Source organism: Cylas formicarius, unplaced genomic scaffold (genome assembly GCF_029955315.1).
Source record: "Cylas formicarius isolate icCylForm1 unplaced genomic scaffold, icCylForm1.1 PGA_scaffold_6__28_contigs__length_40554024, whole genome shotgun sequence".
NCBI classification, from domain to species: Eukaryota; Metazoa; Arthropoda; class Insecta; order Coleoptera; family Brentidae; genus Cylas; species Cylas formicarius.
Window position 1 is genome coordinate 31,205,571 of NW_026844347.1, and position 22,922 is coordinate 31,228,492.

The 22,922-nt window shown below is 31.9% G+C and overlaps 2 protein-coding genes across 5 annotated transcripts in view; one reads left to right on the forward strand and one right to left on the reverse strand.

The window, feature by feature from the left end:
- The first annotated feature begins 1,072 nt into the window (after nucleotides 1–1,072).
- Nucleotides 1,073–7,057, forward strand: LOC132703390 (uronyl 2-sulfotransferase-like). 3 transcript variants are annotated; one of them, XM_060672623.1, is made up of 5 exons: nucleotides 1,073–1,604; nucleotides 3,737–3,894; nucleotides 6,321–6,443; nucleotides 6,570–6,736; nucleotides 6,795–6,929. In XM_060672623.1, the coding sequence occupies exons 1-5, from the start codon at nucleotides 1,236–1,238 to the stop codon at nucleotides 6,803–6,805; spliced, it is 828 nt and encodes a 275-aa protein (XP_060528606.1). In that variant the 5' UTR covers nucleotides 1,073–1,235; the 3' UTR covers nucleotides 6,806–6,929. The 3 variants fall into 3 exon arrangements, with proteins under 3 accessions (XP_060528606.1, XP_060528607.1, XP_060528605.1); XM_060672622.1 differs by having other exon boundaries at nucleotides 1,075–1,604; nucleotides 6,806–7,057; XM_060672624.1 differs by lacking the exon at nucleotides 6,321–6,443 and having other exon boundaries at nucleotides 6,806–7,057.
- A 180-nt stretch (nucleotides 7,058–7,237) lies between these two features.
- The window catches only part of LOC132704032 (obg-like ATPase 1), a 34,985-nt gene continuing 19,300 nt past the window's right edge, over nucleotides 7,238–22,922 (reverse strand). For both annotated transcript variants that reach the window (XM_060673650.1, XM_060673649.1), the window contains exons 6-11: nucleotides 18,025–18,102; nucleotides 17,510–17,607; nucleotides 15,516–15,662; nucleotides 10,375–10,471; nucleotides 7,586–7,733; nucleotides 7,238–7,479 (exon numbers count right to left, since the gene is read on the reverse strand). In XM_060673650.1, the coding sequence (XP_060529633.1) occupies nucleotides 7,394–7,479; nucleotides 7,586–7,733; nucleotides 10,375–10,471; nucleotides 15,516–15,662; nucleotides 17,510–17,607; nucleotides 18,025–18,102 (654 nt within the window). In that variant the 3' untranslated portion in view covers nucleotides 7,238–7,393. The remainder of the gene's footprint in view (nucleotides 7,480–7,585; nucleotides 7,734–10,374; nucleotides 10,472–15,515; nucleotides 15,663–17,509; nucleotides 17,608–18,024; nucleotides 18,103–22,922) is intronic.

Consider the following 22,922-nt stretch of genomic DNA (forward strand, 5'->3'; position numbering starts at 1 on the left):
TTTTAATGTTTCTAGATAAAAAAAATAAAATTAAAAGCAATTCACAACGCCATAAAAAAATCTATGGCGTTTCTTATCAGTGCTTTATTTGACATTGCTCAGTTAGTTTAAATACAAAATGCGACTAATTTAATCAAAAATTTGCTATCTAATCAGTTAATTGTTCAATAATAAGTGTTTTGGGCACACCATGCTTTTTTTTATATTTTTTTTATATAGAAGTTTTGTTAGTTAAAATCGCAAAAGATCTAAGAAGCTCGTCTATCAAAATGTATTTTTTTCCTCGTCATTGCATAAGTTTATGTTTTAATTTAATTAAGAAGAATAATTCAATTCTAGCGATTCAATAGATCTGTGTTTAAAAGAAAAAAAGCTCTTTTTTTGATATATTTGAAGAAATATATCAATAATGGTTTGCTTTAGATCCAAAGTTTACATAAAAACTGACCTTTGTTTAAATATTTAGTAACCTCCTTAAGTTTTTCTCATTTGTTTTGAAGCGCCAATACTTAATATATAATATATACAAATAATGAAGCAGGGTGTCTAAATTTATATATAAATTAATTATTTTATTACAAATAGGAAGCCTGCAAATGTAATTTATTAACTAAAACATACCTGCATAAACAAATATGGGGTTGTTAGCAATAATAATTACTAGTATTTATGACACAAGTTCAAGTTAAAAAAGTAGGATAGTGAAAACCAGTGTAGGTAAGGTGTGGGTAACAAGGGCGAAAAGTACCTAATTAAATAAAAAAAAAATCAAGAATAAAAAAAGACAAAGTGAATGTAGATTACTTTTTGGTAGCCTGGTAATTTATTAAAAATGTTTACTTTGTGTTTTTGGAACTCATATGATGAAAACTAGAGGCAAAAATGCATGTAATTTACACACACACGATACATAATTGTTTGTAATCATCAGATCTAGAATAAAATTATAAACAATGGTTCGGAAAAAGCGGGAAAAAAGGAAAGTAAAAAAAAATAAATCATTAATATGAAGGTTCAGATTTTATCCCGTTTTAATCTTAAACTTACAACATAATTCGACAAATGTTTATTTGTAAGCACCCGTCTCGTGGGATGTGTTGTGCACCTTTCACCTTTTGGAAGAGATTTCTTGAACAGTATGCCGCCGACCCACTGACATTATGATCGGGTCTAACAATCGTCTTATTTTTTTCACGATTTTAACGAACGCGCGTTTTAAAAAAATGTAACACAAAATGGTGTGGTGCAGGCGCAAACTCAAAATTCAGTGGCTTCTGACAGTTACCTCGCTCGGAATTTGGGGCTTTTACGTTTACAATGGCGCCAAACACAAAGAGTCTATCGAAATGGACAAAGTTGATCACTTTACCACCGAATCTCACCAGACTAGAAGCCACCGGAAATTGGGAAAATTTGTTACTAAATCGCTGGCCCAGTTGGGAAAAATGGACGAGATCAACAAGCATTTTCTTCTGTTGAATTATATTCCCAGAAGCGGCGCCGAAATTTTGATTTTTATACTGCAGAGAGTACAGGGTATGAATAATTTTCGGCACATCAGGATGAAAGGGCCGATCAAAGGCGAGTTGACGAAATCAGAACAGGTAAGTATAGTTCGAAAAGTAGATTTTCGTGTATAATTTTTTATATTATATTTCCAAATACTTATATTTTAAGCTTAAATTACTGTTCTTATAGGATAATATTTCTGCCTCTGCCGCGGTGATTGCGGTAAAGTGACAGTTGAAATCACGAACGCGGTTTTTGTAGAAAGTTATTCCGTACTTAATTAAACAAGTCTTTAAACTTTTTATTATTATGAAAATAATAATAAATACTGAAAAAAATGCAATTTCGACGTATTCAATTGCGTTTATAATTTATAACATCCATTTCACTACAAATTTAAATTTACATATTTTTGGGATAAATTTGATGTGCTGGGAAATGTGGAAAAGGAGAGTTATTTTCTATGTTTAAAAAAGAGACTCCGTCTGATAAATCCGATTATGAATTAATAAATAAAAACCCGTATTTTTCTTTAAAAATATGTATACGGTATTAGGCATACGTATTAACAATACCTCATACCTCATTTAAAAGCGCCTTATAGCTTCAACGCGTTTTAAACTAGTTTTAATAAATCAACACGTTGGCCCTGAATTGTATCTTAAGATGCGTGCCTCATTGCGTTTTTGTTTTAAATAAATACGTAATCAACGACCATGAACTAATCGAATAAAACAAAAGAGTGAATATGCGTAGGCACACCATCCCGTAACTTGGTTTTATAAAGTCATACAAGTTTTTGGTAATTGATTCTGTTGAAATATTGTTGACAAAAAATGTGTACTTAATAACACTGAAAATTTTACAACAAAGAGGAATTTCTGCAAGTAATCTAACATAAATTAAATAGTAAAATATTTCTTAAAAATGTCTTTTTTGCAATGTTAAATATTAAAAATTAAAAATTTTAGATTTTGGATGAAAAGAGCGATGTGCAACGCTGTCCTGGGAAGTTTGTTAACGAATAGTAATATTGTCAAAGAGATGTACGTCGCCGTATTTTTGTTATTATTTACTTTGAAAAAGCAACTGAAAGTACAACTTTATATCTTGCATTGCTTTCTAGCGCAAAAATAAAAATCATGAAAACTGACAAAACGTATTTCTTTTTTGGACCATTTGATACGCAATAAACCTAGTTCTAACAAATCACACAACAAAAAATAACTGATGAAAATGACCACTATCAGCTTAATTGCATGTTTGCACTATGTTATACAATATTTAACGGCCCCCTATCTAAACGATGACGAATTTCCAGCTATATATTGGATTAATGTATAACTTTGCTCTGAATAATTTGCTCCAAACTTAACAACTGAACTGAAACTGAATATGGCAGTTTCGCAAAATAACGAGAGATAGAATGGACCTCTTACAGAAAAAACTAGGAATCCATATCCAAAACAATGCCTACATATATAGCTTCATTTAACTTGCCAAATGTTGGTTTTTGAAAATCTCCTATTAAAACCAGCAACACATTTTTGTTTGTGAATCGAAAATTTTTGAGCTATAGAGGGAATATATTATCTTATGTTGCACGCTTTGTACTAAATTAATAACACTTTTTCTTTTGTAATACTATTTACAAAACTTCTGCTGAATTCCTCCTGCTAAATTAGTTCGACTCAGGATGAATCCGGAAGTTTAGCAAATATTTAAATAGTACGTTAATAACAATTTTTAAAATGGACATTATAGTGCAATAACAAATTAAATAAAACTTTTAAACATCAATGTAAAAAAAGCAGAAATTTTGCTAATTGTGTGAGTTGAGAATGCAATTTTCATGAGCACTGCAGACAGTAAGGTACAGCTTGCTCACTGTTCTTTATTGGCATTTCTTTGAAATGAAATAATAAAAGCACCTATATATTTTTTTGGCAGAACCTTAATTTTTAATTAAATTTTATTAGAGTTGGTATATGAATATCATCAATACATTGCATTATTTTACCTTTCAAAATTGATTGGGACATCAAAACCGCAGCGTATGTAAATATTGTTTCGAATTTCTGAAATACGATATATCCGCCTTACTTAAAAACTTTGCGGTTATTACTGGGGCCCGATGATATTTAAAAAACAATAATTCTTTGCCCTCCGGATTAATTAAATAAACTACTTGCATTAAATACATAAAATTTATGCGTTTTTTTTTAAGGAAAAGCTGGTTTACGATTTTTACGACATAAGAAAAAGCGCGGCGATTCCTTTAAGCTTCGACAAGAACGTGCACTTCATCAATTTCACCACGTTTGATAGACAGTTGCCGACTTACATCAATCTAATTAGAGATCCAGTTGAGAAAGTTATGACCAGGTATGCGATTTGTTGTATTTGTTCGCCGTTGGCAAGTTAAATAATTTCAATGTTGCGCAACGATCCCCCTGTGCAACTCAATGAAGCGTGGTATTGACGGCGTTCCTGCAGTTTTCGATTTATTATAGAAATGGCAAATTACGGCGTTCGGTTCCTCTGGTATTATATTATTATTATTAAAATCTTATTATTATTATTATTAAAATTATTATTAAAATCTGCATTTAATTACTTGCGTTATTAATGCAAACGAAATTAAAATAAACTTTACACGCAATTAATTAATAATAATCTAAAGAATAATCAAACGGGACAAATCGTACAAAATATTATAAACATATTCTTCATGATGAGTTGGCACTAACATTATACTATTTGCTTCTAAAATAGACTTGATTTGCGCTTAACATCCGAGAATTTTAACAATTCTGTGTTGTTAAAAACTGGCTTGGTATAATTTTTTAGAGGACCGTTTATATGGTCACACAGGGCTCCCTAAGCGCCACAACTGTCTCATATGTGTTGTGGTATTTCAGAGTAAAATAATATTTGCCAAATACCTAACACATTAATCCCACCGACCGAAAAAAGTGCTGGAATTTTTGAATTGAAATAAAAGTGTTTCATTCAATCCATTGTAAACATAATAGAGTGCTTTTTATTTTATCATTTTTCTTTTTTGCACGGCTATGCTTCACATTTCATAAATTAACCAAACCAAACAATCAGTTATAAATTTATGAGTTTTTTCTAAATTTTGTATCAGATAACTGAAATCACAGGGGTTTATACTTTTCAAAAACATCTAGAAAACGGTAATCGAAATGACCAAGAGGCAATTAAAAATTAATTGTGGGCTAAAATAACCACAGTTGTTTTATAACATTTCAGTGTTGTGCGGTACTTCTTTCGACCCAGTGCGTAATTGACATGAAAAAAAAAAAATTAAATGATTCTACTCACTAGCCATAAGTACCGATCAACAGTGAAAGTATTGAGTATTGTCTAAAAATTCAAATATAGCGTTTTTTTTTGGTAGGTGCGGTTAGTATCTTGAGACATTTACATATTTGGTAAATACATATTATTATTATTCAATAGACATAATATAACGGTTTATAACACTAGCCTACGGCTCCTGTTATAAACCTCATCCTTGTTAAAAATTCCATACTTCATGCATGATTATCAAATAATTTTCGTTAAAATTTTCAACCAATGTCATTTACAAACATCTATCTAAACGTCCACTTAAATTTGTCTTATCTAATTATTTATTCGAGCCTCCCATAAATTACATTTCACAAAACCTTGCATCCATGGCAGTTTCCGATTCGAGGCGAAATATATTAGAGACGGAAAAATCTCTACTTTGTAATACAGACAGACGTGGAATAAAAAAGAAAAAAAAAAAGAATGCAATATAATTTTACCTGCAGCGCCTTCAAATTTCACAAAACGAGGAAAATGTCTCCAAACCATAAGAAAATGCGGTCACCTGTCACTAACATTTAAAAACACGCTTCTACGGCCACCCACCCACCCATGATTAGCTTCTTTACCTTTAAGCGTTTAATGATAATATGTGAATGACAGGTGCCTCAATCAGGTCGGATTTTCGTATTACATATGTCTTACTAAGTTGAAACCACATGGGAAACTATTTATTATTATTTTTAGAAGAAAAAAAAAACGATTTTGTTCGAAAAATATGAATTTTACCTTTAAATTTGGTAATATCGATAAATGGTTATAGAAAATGTTGATCCGAACTAAAAACTGCATTCAAATATGCATTCATTACATACTACCAAAATTTATTCATTTTTGAAATGTATTTCTAGGTACAATAACATTCATGGTAATCTAGGATGTGATAAACTAATGAATGTTATTGCATTGAAAAATATTAAACAGTTAAAAGAAAATATAAATCAATATATAAATAAAACACTTTCCCGAATGGTTTCAACTTACTGAGCCATATTGCAAATTGTTTGTTTAGCACAGGACGGCTTCATATGGAAGCATTTGCAATAGTGATTTCTTTTTAAATAAATAGGCATATTGAACTGAGGAGGCTTTTACTTGATGAAAATTCATTTATCAAAATAAATAAGAACTAAAAGTTCAGATTTTCACGAAATTATATATTTTGACATGACAATTGTTTCGACATTTGATAAATACACGGTGTTGACGAAACAATTGTCATGTCAAAATATATAATTTCGGGAAAATCTGAACTTTTCATTCTTTTTTATTAATGTGGTACACCAATCATACAGGTTTTTGGAACTAAATTTTCGATGCTACTTTGTTAATATATTTTTTAACACTTTGGTTAGTCATTTAAAAAAAAGTGACCCGTTGGTGTAGTAAAATTTTCAAAAAAATACCTAATATAGATTTTTGCATTATTTCAGAGTTACTAAGAATCACGTAGAAAATAATATTGCGATACGTTGTTTGCTGAGAGAAGGAAACTATTGCAAAATTAAAATGGAGATGGCTATTCCATATTTTTGCGGATACAGTCCACGATGTATGTGAGTGTCGGGGTGGTGGGATTCATCTTCATTCTTTTAAAATCAGGGTCGATTGATAACATTCTTGTTTATATATTAAAAATAAAATTAGTAAAAGGGTTATTAAATAGATAATTATTTTTCTAGGGAACCGAATAATGCGTGGGCCCTGAAGACAGCCATAGAAAACGTCGAGAAATACTATCCGGTCGTAGGGGTACTAGAAGAGTTAAACGCAACCCTCCACGTGATGGAGAAACAAATTCCTTATTTTTTTAAAGGCGCAAAGGATATATATCAGAGAAAATTATACAGTAAGTCCAGATTTTACAGAATTAACTGTGTGGTGGTGTTTTCAATGATGCTTCCAAGTCTTATTTTAGAAATGCACAGGAAAAGAAAGACAATAGCATTTCCTAAGCAACTGAGAAATAAATTGGAAAGAATGTTGGGAAACGAATGGCTTTTCTACAACTGGGTGAAGGAAAGGTTACTACGGCAAGCAAGAAATACATGACCGTGATGATGTCTACACCATTTTTCATCATTGTCATACCAAAGAACAAGGAATTAGTTAAGCTTCCTTTAGAATGTTTATATCGCATACTAAACGGCTTATGTTCGATATAAAGCCTCGTCAGTATTATTTTGTTTTCTTATTAAACTTAATGAATATTTAAACTCACAATCAACTAAATTTCAGCCAATTGCTGAGCATTTCCATCCCTATATATGAAATGGCAGCCATTTAAAATTTGTTTTTAATACGATTTTTATAAGACCCAAACAGGATAAGAAAAGACTGAATCTTTAGTAAGGATGCCAAATATTTATTTAATATTTAAATGCAAAAGACAAACAATTTTAGGTAAAACCACTTAAGTGAGAATAAATTAACAGTTGACGCTTGCGTAGAAAAAAATCATGTTGACATATAGATAAACCATAACACATATGGTTATTTGTGACAATCATTTTTTCTTCGCTTGTTGCAAGCCGGCCCCAGCGTTGAATTTAAAGAAAATAATGTCACCATCTTCAACAGTGTAATTACGTCCTAAAAACATGAATATTAAATATAATATAACAAGAGCAATGTAAAATTTGGCCTATTGAACGAAACCATTGGAAGAGTAAAATAAATAAGAAAAAAAATACGTCACCTTGCTGTCGGTATTTTCCAGCCGCTTTGCAGGCAGTTTCAGAGCCCTCTTCTTTGAAATCCTGGAACTTCATAACCTCGGCCATGATGAAACCTTTCTCGAAGTCGGTATGAATTCGACCGGCCGCTTGAGGCGCTTTGGTCCCTTTCTAAAAAGTAAAACGTCTTCTGCCAGGGAGATGTCGGTAGCGTCGTCGATTATTTGTTGAAATAAAACGGAGCCTTTTAAGGGCAATATTAATTTTTGTTTACAAAGTTAAAGCCTTGCTTCAATACAAAAAATCGATTTCATTTATAACTATGGCAACCAATGCCATTTAGGAAAATGCAGAAAATAAAACATTAATTTTTAGATTTAACTGTATGGATTAAAGTTACTTTTAAAAATTTTAAACTTAAAAGTATATCTTTGAATTGTTTAGTTTCAAAGCGAATTCCTAAAACATACTTTTTATAGTCTGGTTTATTTTTGCCATTTTTAGTTCTGAAAACAATTTAGCTTTCTTGGGTGAGTCCTATTTTCTCTAGGTACCTTGTACAGAATGTGACATGGAGGGTGGAAAACCAGCTCAAAAATTTAAACAAGGCACATCGTAGTGATATTAATTATTATTAAATCGGAGTTTCTTTGACACACCATACGTTGAAAAGCGATTTTTGGATATTTGTTTATTTTCAAAATGGCCTTGACATTGCTTGTCTGTAATTAGGACTTATTATTAAAGCAACATCATGTATAACCATGACACAAGTACACTGTTATTCAATAAATATTTAATTTCCCTATTTAGTCACTGCTGACTCGATTTGGATATATATTATTTTTAATTATACCTTAGATCTTCAGACATGTCAGACGAATAATTCTGCGAGGTTAAATGTACTGCAAGAATAGTACAAAATTATTTAAATAAGATGAATATTGAAACTTTAGAAGGGCTTCCACGCATTTCAGATCTAAGTCCAACATTAATGCGATCAAATGGTTAAGTACCTTACAGATTACAAGTGTCTTTATTATTCAAAAAGCAAGAAACTTTACAATTTAATCATGACGAATTCAAAAAAATAGGATAATACGCGAAGTGTCACCCAAGGAACACGTTTAAACTGAACCTTTTTTTATAAAAAGAAAACAAAAACAACCACTCATAGGCGTCAATTTAACAATCAAGAAACATTCGCAAACATGCCATATAATTATAATAAAAAAATCGTTCTAAGGAAAAAAAATATTAACCTTTTTTTATAATTAAGTAAGGATAAGTCGTTTAAAACAATTACTGGTAATTTTTTAATCAAATTGGATCCTCTGTATGCTTTATAAACAAATAAGACGGATTTTAAGGTATTGTAGGTTGGATGGAGGGGATGAAGGCATCTCTACTGTCACTATCCATCGCCGTTAAAGCCGCGCTATAAACTGAATCAGTATATGATAATCTGGATATAATTAATGATTCACATAGAGTTTAAGGTTGGAATCCATTATTTCACTATTTGGAAACCGTTTTTCAAGCTATCCCTAGGAATATCGATGGAGCCATGTTTTAAGAATCGTAGGTTAGTATCGATCCATAGCCGGAGATTTTTTTGTTCCACTGACTTATTGGCATTAAGCGTAAAGTTATGAACTAAAGATATATCGAATAGAGGATTTAGTTCTTCGTTAATCTTTGTAGCTGCAAGAAATACTTCATTTGCTTGAAAAGCAGTTGGGAATCGTCAGCGCAATTATTAAGAGAGACGTATTTCTAAACAGAAGGAAAATGAGAGATAAGATCAGAGCAGATCAAGCACAATTTTTTTGAACCAAACAAAAGATGTTTGGCAAAACGGGGACGAATAAAGATAATATTAACAAAAATCGTTTGGTGCCCGCGATTCCTAAGAGCGCAAACACCATTTTCCGTGGAACATTCCCGAAAAGCAAAAAACTTCCCGCGTCTCCCTTATTCGATAAAGCGCACGAAGCGAAGTATTTTCATGCAAATTTTCGGAGACAATTTTAGGGCAGGGATAATTTATTTAGTTCGCGATTCAATGGGCTTTTGGCTCTTTTATTTTCCGGGCGCACATTTGGAATATTAGAATAACTTTTCGAATATGCCAAGTCAGTCGCTTGTTCTGGAAAATTAAGGGGAAATATTTTCTACGAAACTAAGCGTCGTCTTGAATAAGTAAATGTTCCGCGTACACGTTTGGCTAAAATTGGTCATTTAATAGAGAAATCTTAGACATTGAATTCAAATAAATGACAAATATTGAAAATAAATTATTTTAAGATAAGACTGTCTTTATAAAATAACATTAAAAGCTATTGCCCAAAAAATTTTTTTAATATTTATGTACCTCTACATTAATATCGAAAGCAAAACGGAAACAGCAAAAAAATGAATATTATAACATATAGAATTTTCATTAGGAACATCTTGGAAGGTCGAAATTAGAGTATTGTGTTTTCCCTCAATTCCTTGTTCACTTATACTTATCTTGACCAGACTTTATCCTTTATTTTTCGTTTATTTAAAAAGGTTGTTATTATTTTCATAAGTTATTTATGTAAATAAACAATATTATTGTTTAATTACTCATGAAAGGAATCAACTTTCTTAAATCTCATCTTCGAAAATCAAATAAAGTTCAAAAACGTATATATTAGTTTCAAATTAAATATTTATACTTTACTGGCTTGCAAAAAACTTTTTTATAAATGTCCCTTGTCAGTTGAATTACTTCCGCGTATTTATTATTCTTTTCTTTAAATTAATATAATAAAATTGTTCATACCTGAATGGTCCAGGCCTTGACTTCGTCGGGTCCTGCCGTGAAGAAATATTCCAACTGGAGAGATTTGTATCCTTGGACTATGATTTTGTCCAAGGCGCTAAAAGAGAAAAAATAAAGACAATGGTAATTTAGTATACTACGCAACTTTAGATGAAGAACAAGTTATCAACGTATTGAAATAATATACTTTTACTATGATCATTATTTTTGGGTACAATTTTGCAAAACAGTACGGATATATTCACTCACTGAGGTGTGTATTTTTATACTATCTACTCTAAAATACCCAGTTATGCATCGATCGCGAATCACATAAGACATTTCCGTTAATTTAGTCACGCATTTGGGAGTAACCGGATGTTTTCGGTAGGTTTTAGTCACGTATTTTGACGTTTCCCAGTTTTGACGGTCATGTCACACATTAGTATACTGTTTTGCAAAAATGTACCCGAAAACTAATGGTATTAGAAACAGCCTAGCGTGCGATACGTTGATAAACTACTTCAGTCACTCGTTTATTAAGCTCTCGTTCCGTTTGTGCCAAACTCATAACTAAAATCATATTTATCCCAATTGATGCACAATACAATATTATTAACTTTCCTGTTTAATTACTTGAAAAACTTTAAATTTAATTCAAATAAACAAATAAAAATGAAAGCGGAGTTTTTTAACAATTCGACAATCTGTCTTTTTTATACTAAATCGCAAGGTTTTATTTTGGAAGAGCAAATCGTTAACATTTATTATAATTAATTAAAATATTCCATCGGAAGAAAAGTGATGTGAGATGTTAGGGTCGCCAATTTACTGAAACTTTATTTAACGGCTGCTATTATTGAGGTTGGCGGTTTAAAGTTGTTTCTCGATGTGCAATTATGCAACAATTTCCCGAACGGTTGAATCGGCTATGTCAAAAGTTCTTTTTTTGCGTTTATTCTTGCCCGGAAAGTTTTCAAAACTGTAATTTTTGCAGACTTTTTTTTATTTTATCGGAGAACGTTTACCCTTCGGTGTTCGCAAACGAACCTCTATAAAAACGTAAATTCCCCCGTAATCACCAGTTTCTTAATGTTCGAAAGCTTTTAAACATCATCCACGTCGGCAATTTCATGAAACGTCTCATTAGCTTTTATCGCTTTCATTTCGATTTTGCAACTTGTCATTACTATCACGCGATTTGTCATGATCTTTTGATATCACCGTTTTGTTGTCTGGCGAGCAAGAAATAGTTTATTTCCAGAAGGCTGTAAGGGAGGGGGGAGTGGAATTCATTTATTATAGTTCGATACTTACCCAATTTTTGTACACAGCTTTGCAAATAAAAATATATATTGTAGCAGGAACCTTTACTCACAGGTTCGCGTGCCTTTATAAAGTCCAAAGTTTTTTGGCATAATAAAGGATTAACAATAAAATAGAAATCACGTTGTATGATCATATAAGTAGTTATTATCATGATTATTAGAATTGAAGGTATTAAAAGGTGACAAACTTGTGGGGTTACTTTATTGATTCTAGTTTGCGGTTTAATAAACATGTTAATATTATATTGCTAAAATCACGATATAAACTTAAATCACTATATTTGCAAGCTTTGTGAGGCGCTATACTCTGTCAAGTAGCTTGTCGTGGAATAGTTTACTGACCAGACATAATTAATAGCGACAAAGACAGCCTTCAAAGGTTTTTTTTCAATAAAGGTAATATTATATTATTTCGCAATTTCGAATGTATTTCGAACTTATTTTATGAATAATTTCCATGAATATTCTTTATACATTTGATCTAACGATTTAATTTGTTTTCGTTGGTTTTCCCAATGGTTATATTGGAAAGCCTATTGAATGGGTACGTATAGCCTAAATTGCGTTTCAACTATTTTCAATAAATGTTTTATTAACTGATTTATTTACATTTCACGTTTTGATAGAAATAGTTTTGGTTGGTTGGCAATATCAGCAGATAAGGAAGAAATCAATTGGAAAGTCAAAAGCAAAGAAAGCAGGGTCGGAGAATAATAAATAACAAAATATAGCTTAAAAATCTAACGGTGGTCTGAATATCGTGTTGTAATTTTGATATTTTTGTAAAATTTGTATACAGAAATCGGACAAATTATGACGTTTTTACAAGTTGAAGAACGCATATTATAATTTATTATTATTTACTATTTATTTATCATTAACTCAGTTTAATTAAAACATTGCACCGTAGGTTTAAAAACCACTATTTAAACAAACCATAACAAATTCTCCAGAAGAAACCAGTAAATGTAGGAACATTTTTTACATAATTTGAAATATAATGGTTTAATAATGTTAATAATTTGTAATAACTTTAAGCTAATTTATACCAATATATATACAACTAGGTATGGTAGATTACCCGCGACACATATACACAAATAAACACAAATAAAAGGAAATATTTTCTCTTATCTCATTGCTCTTTGAAACGTCTATCGAAACGAAGAGGTAAGGAAGTGATTACAAACGTCAAAATGAATTTTGGCGATTTTGATGTGAAGAACACCTACGGTATTTTGAAATTATGATAGGTCTTTTTGGCCACGTCTTCCAAAAGGAAATGTTTTCTACAGATTCACTTTGCAGAGTAGTTGCTTGGTATTAAAGTAAGTTAAACTCGGTCCAAATTTATATTAACAAAATATATAATCCTTTCAAAACATTATACATACAAAATGAAAATATTTTTAATTTTTCTTAATATCGTAGTTTTTCTGGGGCATGTATACCACCACGTACTGCCAGAATATTCCTCGATTCGTCGCTAATTCCAGACACGTAACACATATAGCCTGGTATCCTTGTCGGTAATGATGGGTTTCGGAGACGGAACAATGAGATTTTGTCTGTTGGCTCGGGTCATTCAGAAACAACCGCATTAAAAATTCGGCAATTATTATCATTAACTTCTTTCTTGTAGCGTTTGCGGTCGCGTTAGTCGTTCGGATGCGCACCCCAGTACCGGACTGTAATTTTGTACCATCGAATTTAGGTCAACTAAATTAAATAGGTTTTGCCCCGCTGGTTATTTTTAACCAGTCAAGTACTTTTTGATAACCAATATTACCGTTGGTTAAGTATTGTACATTTTCGATTGCTTTACCAACTAACCTTTTCTGTTTTATAATAAAAATAAATAAGAACTAAAAGTTCAGATTTTCACGAAATTATATATTATGACATGACAATTGTTTCGACAACACCGTGTCTTTATCAAATGTAATATTTACACACTACCTGCTGCTATATATACCAAAAAATGACAATAAAACCTTAATTAATGTTGTGAGAATTTAAGTTTAATAATTGAGAGAGGTATTTACATTTAATTCATTTTAAAGCAATACATATGATGTCTCATTTTATTAATCTTTTTCTACTTTTTGTGGCTCTAAGTAAAATATCAAAATTGTCATCACAATTTTTAAACGCTCTTTTATGTTCGTGAATGCGTTTCCGCGTTTATCATTTGATAAAGACACAGTGTTGTTGAAACAATTGTCATGTCATAATATATAATTTTGTGAAAATCTGAACTTTTAGTTCTTATTTATTTTGATAAATGGATTTTCATCAAGTAAAAGCCACCTCAGTTCAATTTCTGTTTTATAATAGTAACGGTTAAGTTTTGATTTGCTATTTTTTAAAACATGAAAACCTATCAATTATTAAAAAAGTTTTCTTTACTCTTATCAAACCCGTATAATACCTCTTAAACTTCTTAAGATAAGAGTGACCTTTTCCCCCCATTATTTGTAATTAAGAGGTTGTCCTTACCTTTAAAAACCGTAAATAAGCTTTGTCGACATCAAACAAAAAAAGTTCTCTTTTGGCTTCACCTTTTTCTATATCACCTTTTAACAACATATTTTATTTCGTGTACTTGTCATTGTGTTTTGCTTTTACTGTAAAGTGTTGACAGTATTATGAAAATGTTTTAACATTATAACAACTCAAACACTCCGAAAATTTCCTATGACGACTTAACCTTATTTGGTTCAAAGAATTATTGACTAAACTTATCATACCATAAAATTTCATCTCGAAGCAATAAAACGTAATTATTGTAAAAACCTGAAGTTAAAATAATTTTGTTGCGACTAAAATACAGAACATTTTTTAATCGCATATTTATGAAGAAATAATCTTAAAGTTTCAGGAATATTGCTTAAAATATTTTTTATTTGTTTCGGAATTTATTGAATGTCTACTAACCAACCAACTACCTAAAAACTTTTATACAACTTTATACTTATATACTTTTATACTTATAACTTTTATACACCGAAAAAAGTTAGTTGGAGATGTTAAACTAAGCAAAAAGCTAGCTAAACTAATTAAAAATAAAATTATATTGCCAGTTATTGCCATTAACATAACATTATGACAGATGACATTATTCAATGTGTCGGTCCATGTTAAAACATTTAAAAACAATTGACATCAAACTCGAATAATCAAAAGCAAAAATACAATCATATACGGTGTTAATTATTATGGTCCCAATTTTTTTTTCCAATAAACGTAATACAAAGGTTGTATCGTGCAATTTTACAAAAATGTTATGTAACCGAAACACAGTTTGCGAAAAAATCTCATAGGCAATCCGCCACAGTCCGGTCCATGTGAAACACTAAATTACCATTAAAATGGTCAATTCATAAACCTAGAAACGTATTTTTCGGTCCCATTAAAATGTATTTTTCCATCATTAATAGCAGTTTCGGGGGCAGACTCTAATTAACCCCAGGCGACAGTTAGGGTGTGTTTTCTCTATTGGTTGGAAAATTATGAATGGGAGAAGAGACCGAGCTTGTCTATACCTTTACCTTTTATTACTATGCGGCACGAAAGAGTCAACGAATTTGATGTTTTGCCCTAATCGCTAGTAATTCTAAAACGCCTAGAGTTAACTTTTAAATGTTACCAATATCAATTCAGTTTTATCATGTGCTTTAATTGGTTGTGATATTAAGAGATCCGGAAATTTGACGAAATAATAAGTTTAAAAAATGTTTTGATGTTTGATATTTTGTTTCGGCTGAAGTTTTCTATTTAATTGTTATTACAGAAAATTAGATTATCAAAAAAAAACTTTATAAAAATGTTTACCTTGTTGCGCCAACATCTTCTAAATACTTTTTCCGAAGAATGGGATCTTCATATTCACTCAGCAGTTTGTGTTCGAATGCTCCGGAAAATGGTATTATTAGAGCTCCTGGGTCGTTCTTGTCGACCCATTCCTTAATTTTTATTAACCTAAACAAGAAATGCAATATAAAAAGAAAAGAAAAAGAAAGAAAACAAAGAACGAGAAAAAAATACAAATTTTACGTGTTTCACTCACATAAAGCTTCCGTCTTCGATAATTATTTAAAAGTAACAAGTAAAATTACTGTGAGTACGAGGTGTGTTCAAAGAGTAAGGTGACCTTTGTAATTGAACGGGTAACGTAGATCGATCTTCGATGTTTTTTTTGTTATGTTGGCACACACGTTGAACTTATGTTCACAGTTTCAGCCCGGCGATTTTCTGCTGTCAAAAAAAAAATGGAACAAAAAATTTGCATAAAATTTTGTGTAAAAAACGGAATAGAGTGCTGCAAAACACTTGAAATGTTGACAATGGTATTAGGTGAATCTACTTTGAGCGGGAAATATGTTTATAAATGGTACGAGCTGTTCCAAGATGACCAAGAAGACGTCAACCTGGACGCCACAGTACGTCTATTTTTTCCGAAGTTTTGGACATGAAACGTGTAGCAGCAAAATTTGTTCCGAAACTGCTTAATTTTGAACCGAAGGACCGTCGAAGTAAAATCCTGATGTTATGACGTCGAAACCAAAGCATAGTCGTCTAGGTGGAAGAGCCCAGAATCGCCAAAACCCAAAAAAGCAATTCAAGTTCAATCAAATGTCAATGTTTTGCTTATTGTTTTCTTTGATTATCGTGACGTAGTACATCAAAAGTTCTTAACACAAGGTCGGTAAGGTCAGTAAGGTAAGAGTGTTACCTTGAAGTTATGCGTCGTTTTTGAGAAGCAATACGAGCAAAACTTCCGGAATTGTGGGAACACAATTCATGGATTTTGCATCATGCTAATGCACCTGCTCACTCATCGTTGCTTGTGTCTAACTTTGTGGACAAAAAAAAGCCCCAATTATGGTCAGGCATGATGAGATAAAAAAATCTTACCTTGAAGAGAACAAAGTTAATTTTGACTAATAAATAAATACTTTTTGATAAAACTGAAAAGTCACTTTACTTTTTGAACACAGCTCGTATTCTTTCAAAATAAATTGTTTTCCAAAAGTCATTGGGATTTCCCTAATGTTGCTTTAGATGTTTTATATACACAATGAATACGGCCATTTACTGAATATATGAAAGTGAGGCGGAAAAAAATAATTTGCTTTTTTTCCTTTCATTATTTCATATTTCATTATTATGTAACCGTTTCTCATAAAACAGGTAACTTCTGAAAACAGGTGGAAACACTAAGGTGCGTGAAGAAAGAATTTATTAAGGGAAACATTTTAATGCCGAATCGATATATAAGTAGACAGCTGTCCCAAAGAAATCTTTCCCGCTACACACATGCGATAAGCGGAACAAATTCCTGTCAAAACGAATTTCTTTTTACCTCAAACGCTATTAGAAATCTCCATAGATAGGAGGTAGTATTCTTTATATTAAAAAAAAACGAAACCACTAATTGGGCAATTTTTGGTTTTCCTCATGACAGACTGCTATTAATGTTGTAGAACTCAGTTTTTTGTGTAATATATTACGGCTTTTCTGACAAACGTCTGATAGACATATATTTTGTTCCAGGTAGCTAAGTTCTTCCTTGGGGAACACCAATGCAACCGAAAATATTTACATCTAACCTTATATTTTTAGTTAGCAAAAAAGAAATGGGAATTTAATTCAAAACTGCCTCATTCTAAGAAAGAATAGTTAATAGACACAGGCTTTTCTTTTTATCTTTTTTTTTGCGGTACTTAAATGGATTCAACTAGATGTTTTTAAGTGACTTAAGACGTTCTTCCCCAAGGTCAGTTTTGCAACTGGGTTCCATCTCCAATAGTCTAATAAATACTCACCACTTATTTTTCTTCTTAATGTAGTCCTTTTCAGACAAATTTACTAGGTACATACAAGGCTTCGACGTCAAGAAGAGATACCGGTTCAGCACTTCGATCTGAAAGTTTTAAATCGAACATGACAAGAACATGAACCTCGGGGAGGCCCAAAAATAGAAATAATAAGTGTTCAAACATTTAATTATACCGGAAAAAATACACGCATAAAGGCCTCGATAGCATCGATGCTATCGGGCCAATGAATGATTCCGTTTATACGACGATGACTCGATACAATGCTAATGTGGTATAATAATATCACCACCTGGTGATGCTTATTGTAGCCGCAGACATTGACACTCTCGGCGAGGGTCCCCCAGGCGACCGCGGGGTGTCTCCACGTGATCTAACAGGTCTGCGATGACGCGGCAGATTCTTTGATTCCGATTCATCGCCGGGCCGTATAATTTTTGTCGCATAAATTCGGACGTACAGAACGTATTAAAAAAAAAACAAAAATAAAAGGATACACTTACATCTTTCGCATCCCAGTCGCCGAATCGGATATGCTTCTTCTCGTCGACTAATACGGACTTAATTTTCATCAAAGTATCCTGGAAATGAAATGTCAACTAAATACAATGAAACTATAAGTAAAGTAAAAGTCAATTATATTGTATATCAAGTAACTGCTTCCAGTTTTAGTTGAAACACGCATAAATCATCTGACACATTTTACCACAATTTATTTATTTTAAAGATGCCATAACTTACTGCTCAAGAAGTCATTACACTAGTTTTAAAAAACAATTTTTTTATGAATTAATTTTATTTATTAATTAAATTTTTGCGTCAATTCAGTAATGACAACTGTAGAAATAAATAAAAAAGAAAGTTTCTTTTATTATTATAAACTAATAACAGCCTGCAACAACACAATTTCTTTTCACACTGTGAATTTTGTATGCATATAATGTTGTTTAAGTAAAGTAAAAGTAAATTATATTGTATATCAAGTAACTGCTTCCAGTTTTAGCTGAAACACGCATAAACCATCTGACACATTTTAGCAAAATGTTTTTTTTAAAGGTATCATAAGTTACTGCTCAAGAAGTCATTACACTAGTTTTAAATAACTTTTTTTTATGGATTAATTTTATTTATTACTTAAATTTTTGCGTCAATTCAGTAATGACAACTGTAGAAATAAATAAAAAAGGAAGTTTCTTTTATTATTATAAACTAATAACAGCGTGCACCAACACAATTTCTTTTCACTCTGTGGATTTTGTATGCATATAATGTTGTTTAAGTGTGAAATTAGGCTCATGAAACTATTATAAAATGGACTTTCTCAAAGATAAAGCGAGTGTACTTCACTTATAGGCATCAGGTGTATCGGACTTTATTTAGTAACAACTACTAAGTAACTAGTACAACACTAATAAATAATTAACATTAACAATAAAAAGTTTTACTTTTGACTTTTCATTAATCTCTGACGGGAAATCAAATATGAGCATGTGCGCCGCAAATGTCAGTTTTGTTTCAACTTTTATAATTTATAACCCCAAAATCGATCGAGTGGAACTGAAAAAGAATTCTTGGATTATTAAATATTACTACCATTTACTATAAAGAAAAAAACACGGTAGTTGGGCATGCACCATTAAATTAATTAATAATGAATTAATTAAATGAACCGTTGACTTCTTAACTTTGGCGAGTTTCATTCATCTTGTAGATTAGAATGGAGCTTAAACACTTCAACTAAATAAGGGCTATAATGAATAAACACGGTTCCAAACCAACAAAAACAGTCAATCATAACCTCCAAATATTATGAACTGGAAGCTTCGTTGAGATTTCATGAAGATATTCACCGATTACTTCGTGAATGTATTGTTTACAATATAAACTTGATAGTAATTATAACTGCTTTCCCATAAACAATAATTTTATTACCTCTTTTTAAAATAACTTTATATTTCTTGATTGTGTATAATTGACATTAGACATGCAGTGACCCGCAGCTTAAATGATTCAGTCGCTATAACAAAAACTAACTGGTCTGAATGTCTCTTTATTTATTTGGCAAAAACAACTTATTGAAATTAAGTTAGTAAAGAGTCTCCTAAAAAAGTGTGAGTTACTTTTTGTCAAAAATATTCCTTACTTAGTTAACAATAAAGAATTAATTAACGTCAGGAACGATGGATTCCAAAGAAAAGTTCTCTCAAGATGTGTGTCGAGGTAGACAAGTTTGGAAAAATGTGTAACCCCAATTGAATTACTAAAAAGACATTTAGACCAGTTAGTTTTTGTTATAGCGACTGCATCATTTAAGTTGCGAGTCTCAGTAAAGTCAGCACTACATAAATGACACTTTTTAGATATAATCTCAAACAACGACAGTTGGCAGTGCAATAAATAATATTAAATGTGACTAGTTTTTCATTAATATTTTGTAAACTATTTACTATAGGCCAAGGCATATTTCAATCGATCACACAATGCGCTGGATCTTAATCGATAAGGTGTATTTGTATCTGACCGGATCGCGGCCGCCCCCTCACGCCCCCCTTTCCGCAGAAAAACCAATGTGACAACCGAGACGTGCCACGAACAATCAATCAATATCAATAAATGACAGCGAGCGACGAGATAGGTTCCTCATTGTTATTCTACAACATCGAAAAATGCCCAAACACAATCCTAACACAATTATGACACCGATGACTTGCCGCTTTTCTCGGCAAAATCGAATAATCGAAACATGAAACGGATAAAATCGAAATCGAATACGGATAATATGAATGGCGCATGCGTCGCGTGTGGTCCGTAGATTTCATTACGATTCGCTGCCCGCGTGACGTCCGACGAGCCTTCTTTAAACACCGTGGCGTTTCGAATGTTACTATTATAAGAAGTACGTGCCAAAAACTTATATATAAAGCATATTAAGGAAGTGATATATGCGACAATATCTAAATTATCGGTCTTAACTATTCTGACAAAGAAACGTGCAATAGAATTACGAATTGACAATATGCAGTGATGTTGAGGAAATACGTACAAAATGACACGTTCGGGTAAAACGACATAGTATTTAGAATCGAGCTGCAAATTAGAAAACACCGGTACCTACACTTAAGAGCTGCCGGAACGCATTTTATTGCCAAGTAATGCTGTCAAAACTTTACTTACTTAAAACTTACTAAACTAAAATTATTAAATTAACTTAAATCAAATTTATTCATAGCTAATTTGTCATTTCCAGAATGTCTCTAAACAACCAGGAATCAATAAACTTTTTTGTATATTCGCTATTTTGCAAATACACTAGAAGGGCGTTATATTTTTACCATCGGTACTGGCTGGGCTGATTTGATAAAAATCTGGTTTTTACTGATTGTTTCTTTACGACTTTTGTTAAGACTTAATAGTCTGATGACTGTTTTAATGTAGATTTTGTTGATACTTGGTACTTTCGCTTCAGTAAACAATTCTTTAGAATGTTATAGTTTATTTTTGAATATTATATTCAAAACACGCCTCTGGCTAAGTACTAGCAATTGCAGCACCCCAAACACATATACCATAAGATAAAATTAATTCTACTAAAGATTTATATATCCTAATAAGGGAACTCTTTGACAAACTTTGACGTAATATAAAAAATTTATGCAGTAACTTGCGAATTTTCACAGTGATACAATTGATCAAACTGATCAAAAACTACATCTAAATATTTTACTTTTTTGCTAGAGTTTTTGTAAAGATCGGATTTACAATTCGTGTAATAGCCACAGTCAAAATTTTTTGAATTTTTATTCTTTGCACGTCTGGAGCACCAGCTTCCGTCATGGAATAACTAATGAACTGGGTTTTCTCTAAACGAAGTGACAGCAGGTTATAATCTAGTCATTTTTTTACCAGAATTTTTCAGTCTTTGCGACAGTTTCTTTCCAAGTGTTTTCAACAATAATCAATGCCGCATCATCCGCATAGCCTTATTCTTCGGTAAAATAGAAAATATTCCATTCATATATAATGTAGACAAGATTGGCCTCAGAACCGTGCCCTGCGGCACACCATATCCTACCGGAAGAGAGCAGCTCAGAATGTCACCTAAATCTTTTACACTCTATCTTGTAGGTATGATTAAAAATATGTCCAAAATAAAAAAAAAACTATAAATACTATAAATAATATATTATACCATTTTAGCCATGCATTTCTTCAGCAAGGGGCTGGAAAGATTCAAAGCCACTTTATCTTTAGAAATAGAAAGACAACTTGCAAACTATTTGAAACTAATGGAGACAACATTTTTTGGTTTTACATGTAAATAGGTGCACTACCTAGATTATAAATTAGCAGAAAAAATGGTTTTGAACCCAACTTTCGTAAGGGAAAAAAACAGCTCAAGAGAGATTATCTCGATTTCGACAAGAAATCAGCTTAAGAAAGCCTTTACCAATTTCTGCTGCAAGAGCATCGACCTTTAATAAGCCTCAGGCCCAACGGTTCTTTAAAATGCTATAAGAAGTTACACAGAACAAATAATATTTCCCAGTTTCGTATCTACAATATTGATTAGTCGGGTTTATCTACCGCTCAAAGGCCTCCGAAGATATTTGCAACTATAGGACGTACACAAGTTGGAGTTATCACAAGTGCCGAAAAAGGAACCAACTAAAGTGGTGTTGTATGGGCGCAATAAGAAATATAAAGAATATAAAGAATGAGTTAACTAATGGGCACCAATGCAGCACAAAACTCAGACTGGATGACTACATGTGAAAGCCTCCAAAGACGATGATATGACACAAGGGAATTGACACACAAAATTTTGAAAGCCCATTACACCCACGGAATCCAACCATTGACTATTTCGTTTTTTGGTCCGCTAAAAACATATTTACTCAAGAAATTTCGTTGTGGCTTAAACAGAAGTCAGACAAGGTTGTGGTTTTACGAAGATCGGCATATGGCCGTTAAATTCACATGTTTAGAACCTTCTGGAACCACTAATATTCCTCAAGCTTTCCAAAACGATTCACATCTAGAAGACGAACAAAGTTTTACAATTTCCAGATTAGGTAATATCCAGCATATGTAACTGGACAAGGTAAAAGGCAGAACGCGATAGTATTGAGTTTAACTCTTAACATGGATGAAGTAAAAGCAAGGCAGGCTACAAATTAGTGCAGTTGACACCCTCAAAAAAGAAAAAAGTCGCCAAAATTATAGATCTTTATCCGGATTCACCTGAGCATCTAACAGCGTTAAGCTGAACGTTCATGTCTAAGCAAAGTTTGTCTAGACTAAAACGGAAAATTACAAAGCCGGATTCAGAATTCAAATTTACGAATTCTGAATCCCAAGATCCCCTTGTCAACACTGACGATGATGACTGCCCATGCATTTA

Bases quoted from the DNA above. Each gene is read 5' to 3' on its own strand.
- LOC132703390 (XM_060672622.1), top strand. From the start codon at position 1,236: ATGGTGTGGTGCAGGCGCAAACTCAAAATTCAGTGGCTTCTGACAGTT. The intron at 3,895-6,320 runs GTATGCGATTTG...GCATTATTTCAG, and splicing joins GTTGAGAAAGTTATGACCAG to AGTTACTAAGAATCACGTAG. The intron at 6,444-6,569 runs GTGAGTGTCGGG...TTATTTTTCTAG, and splicing joins GGATACAGTCCACGATGTAT to GGAACCGAATAATGCGTGGG.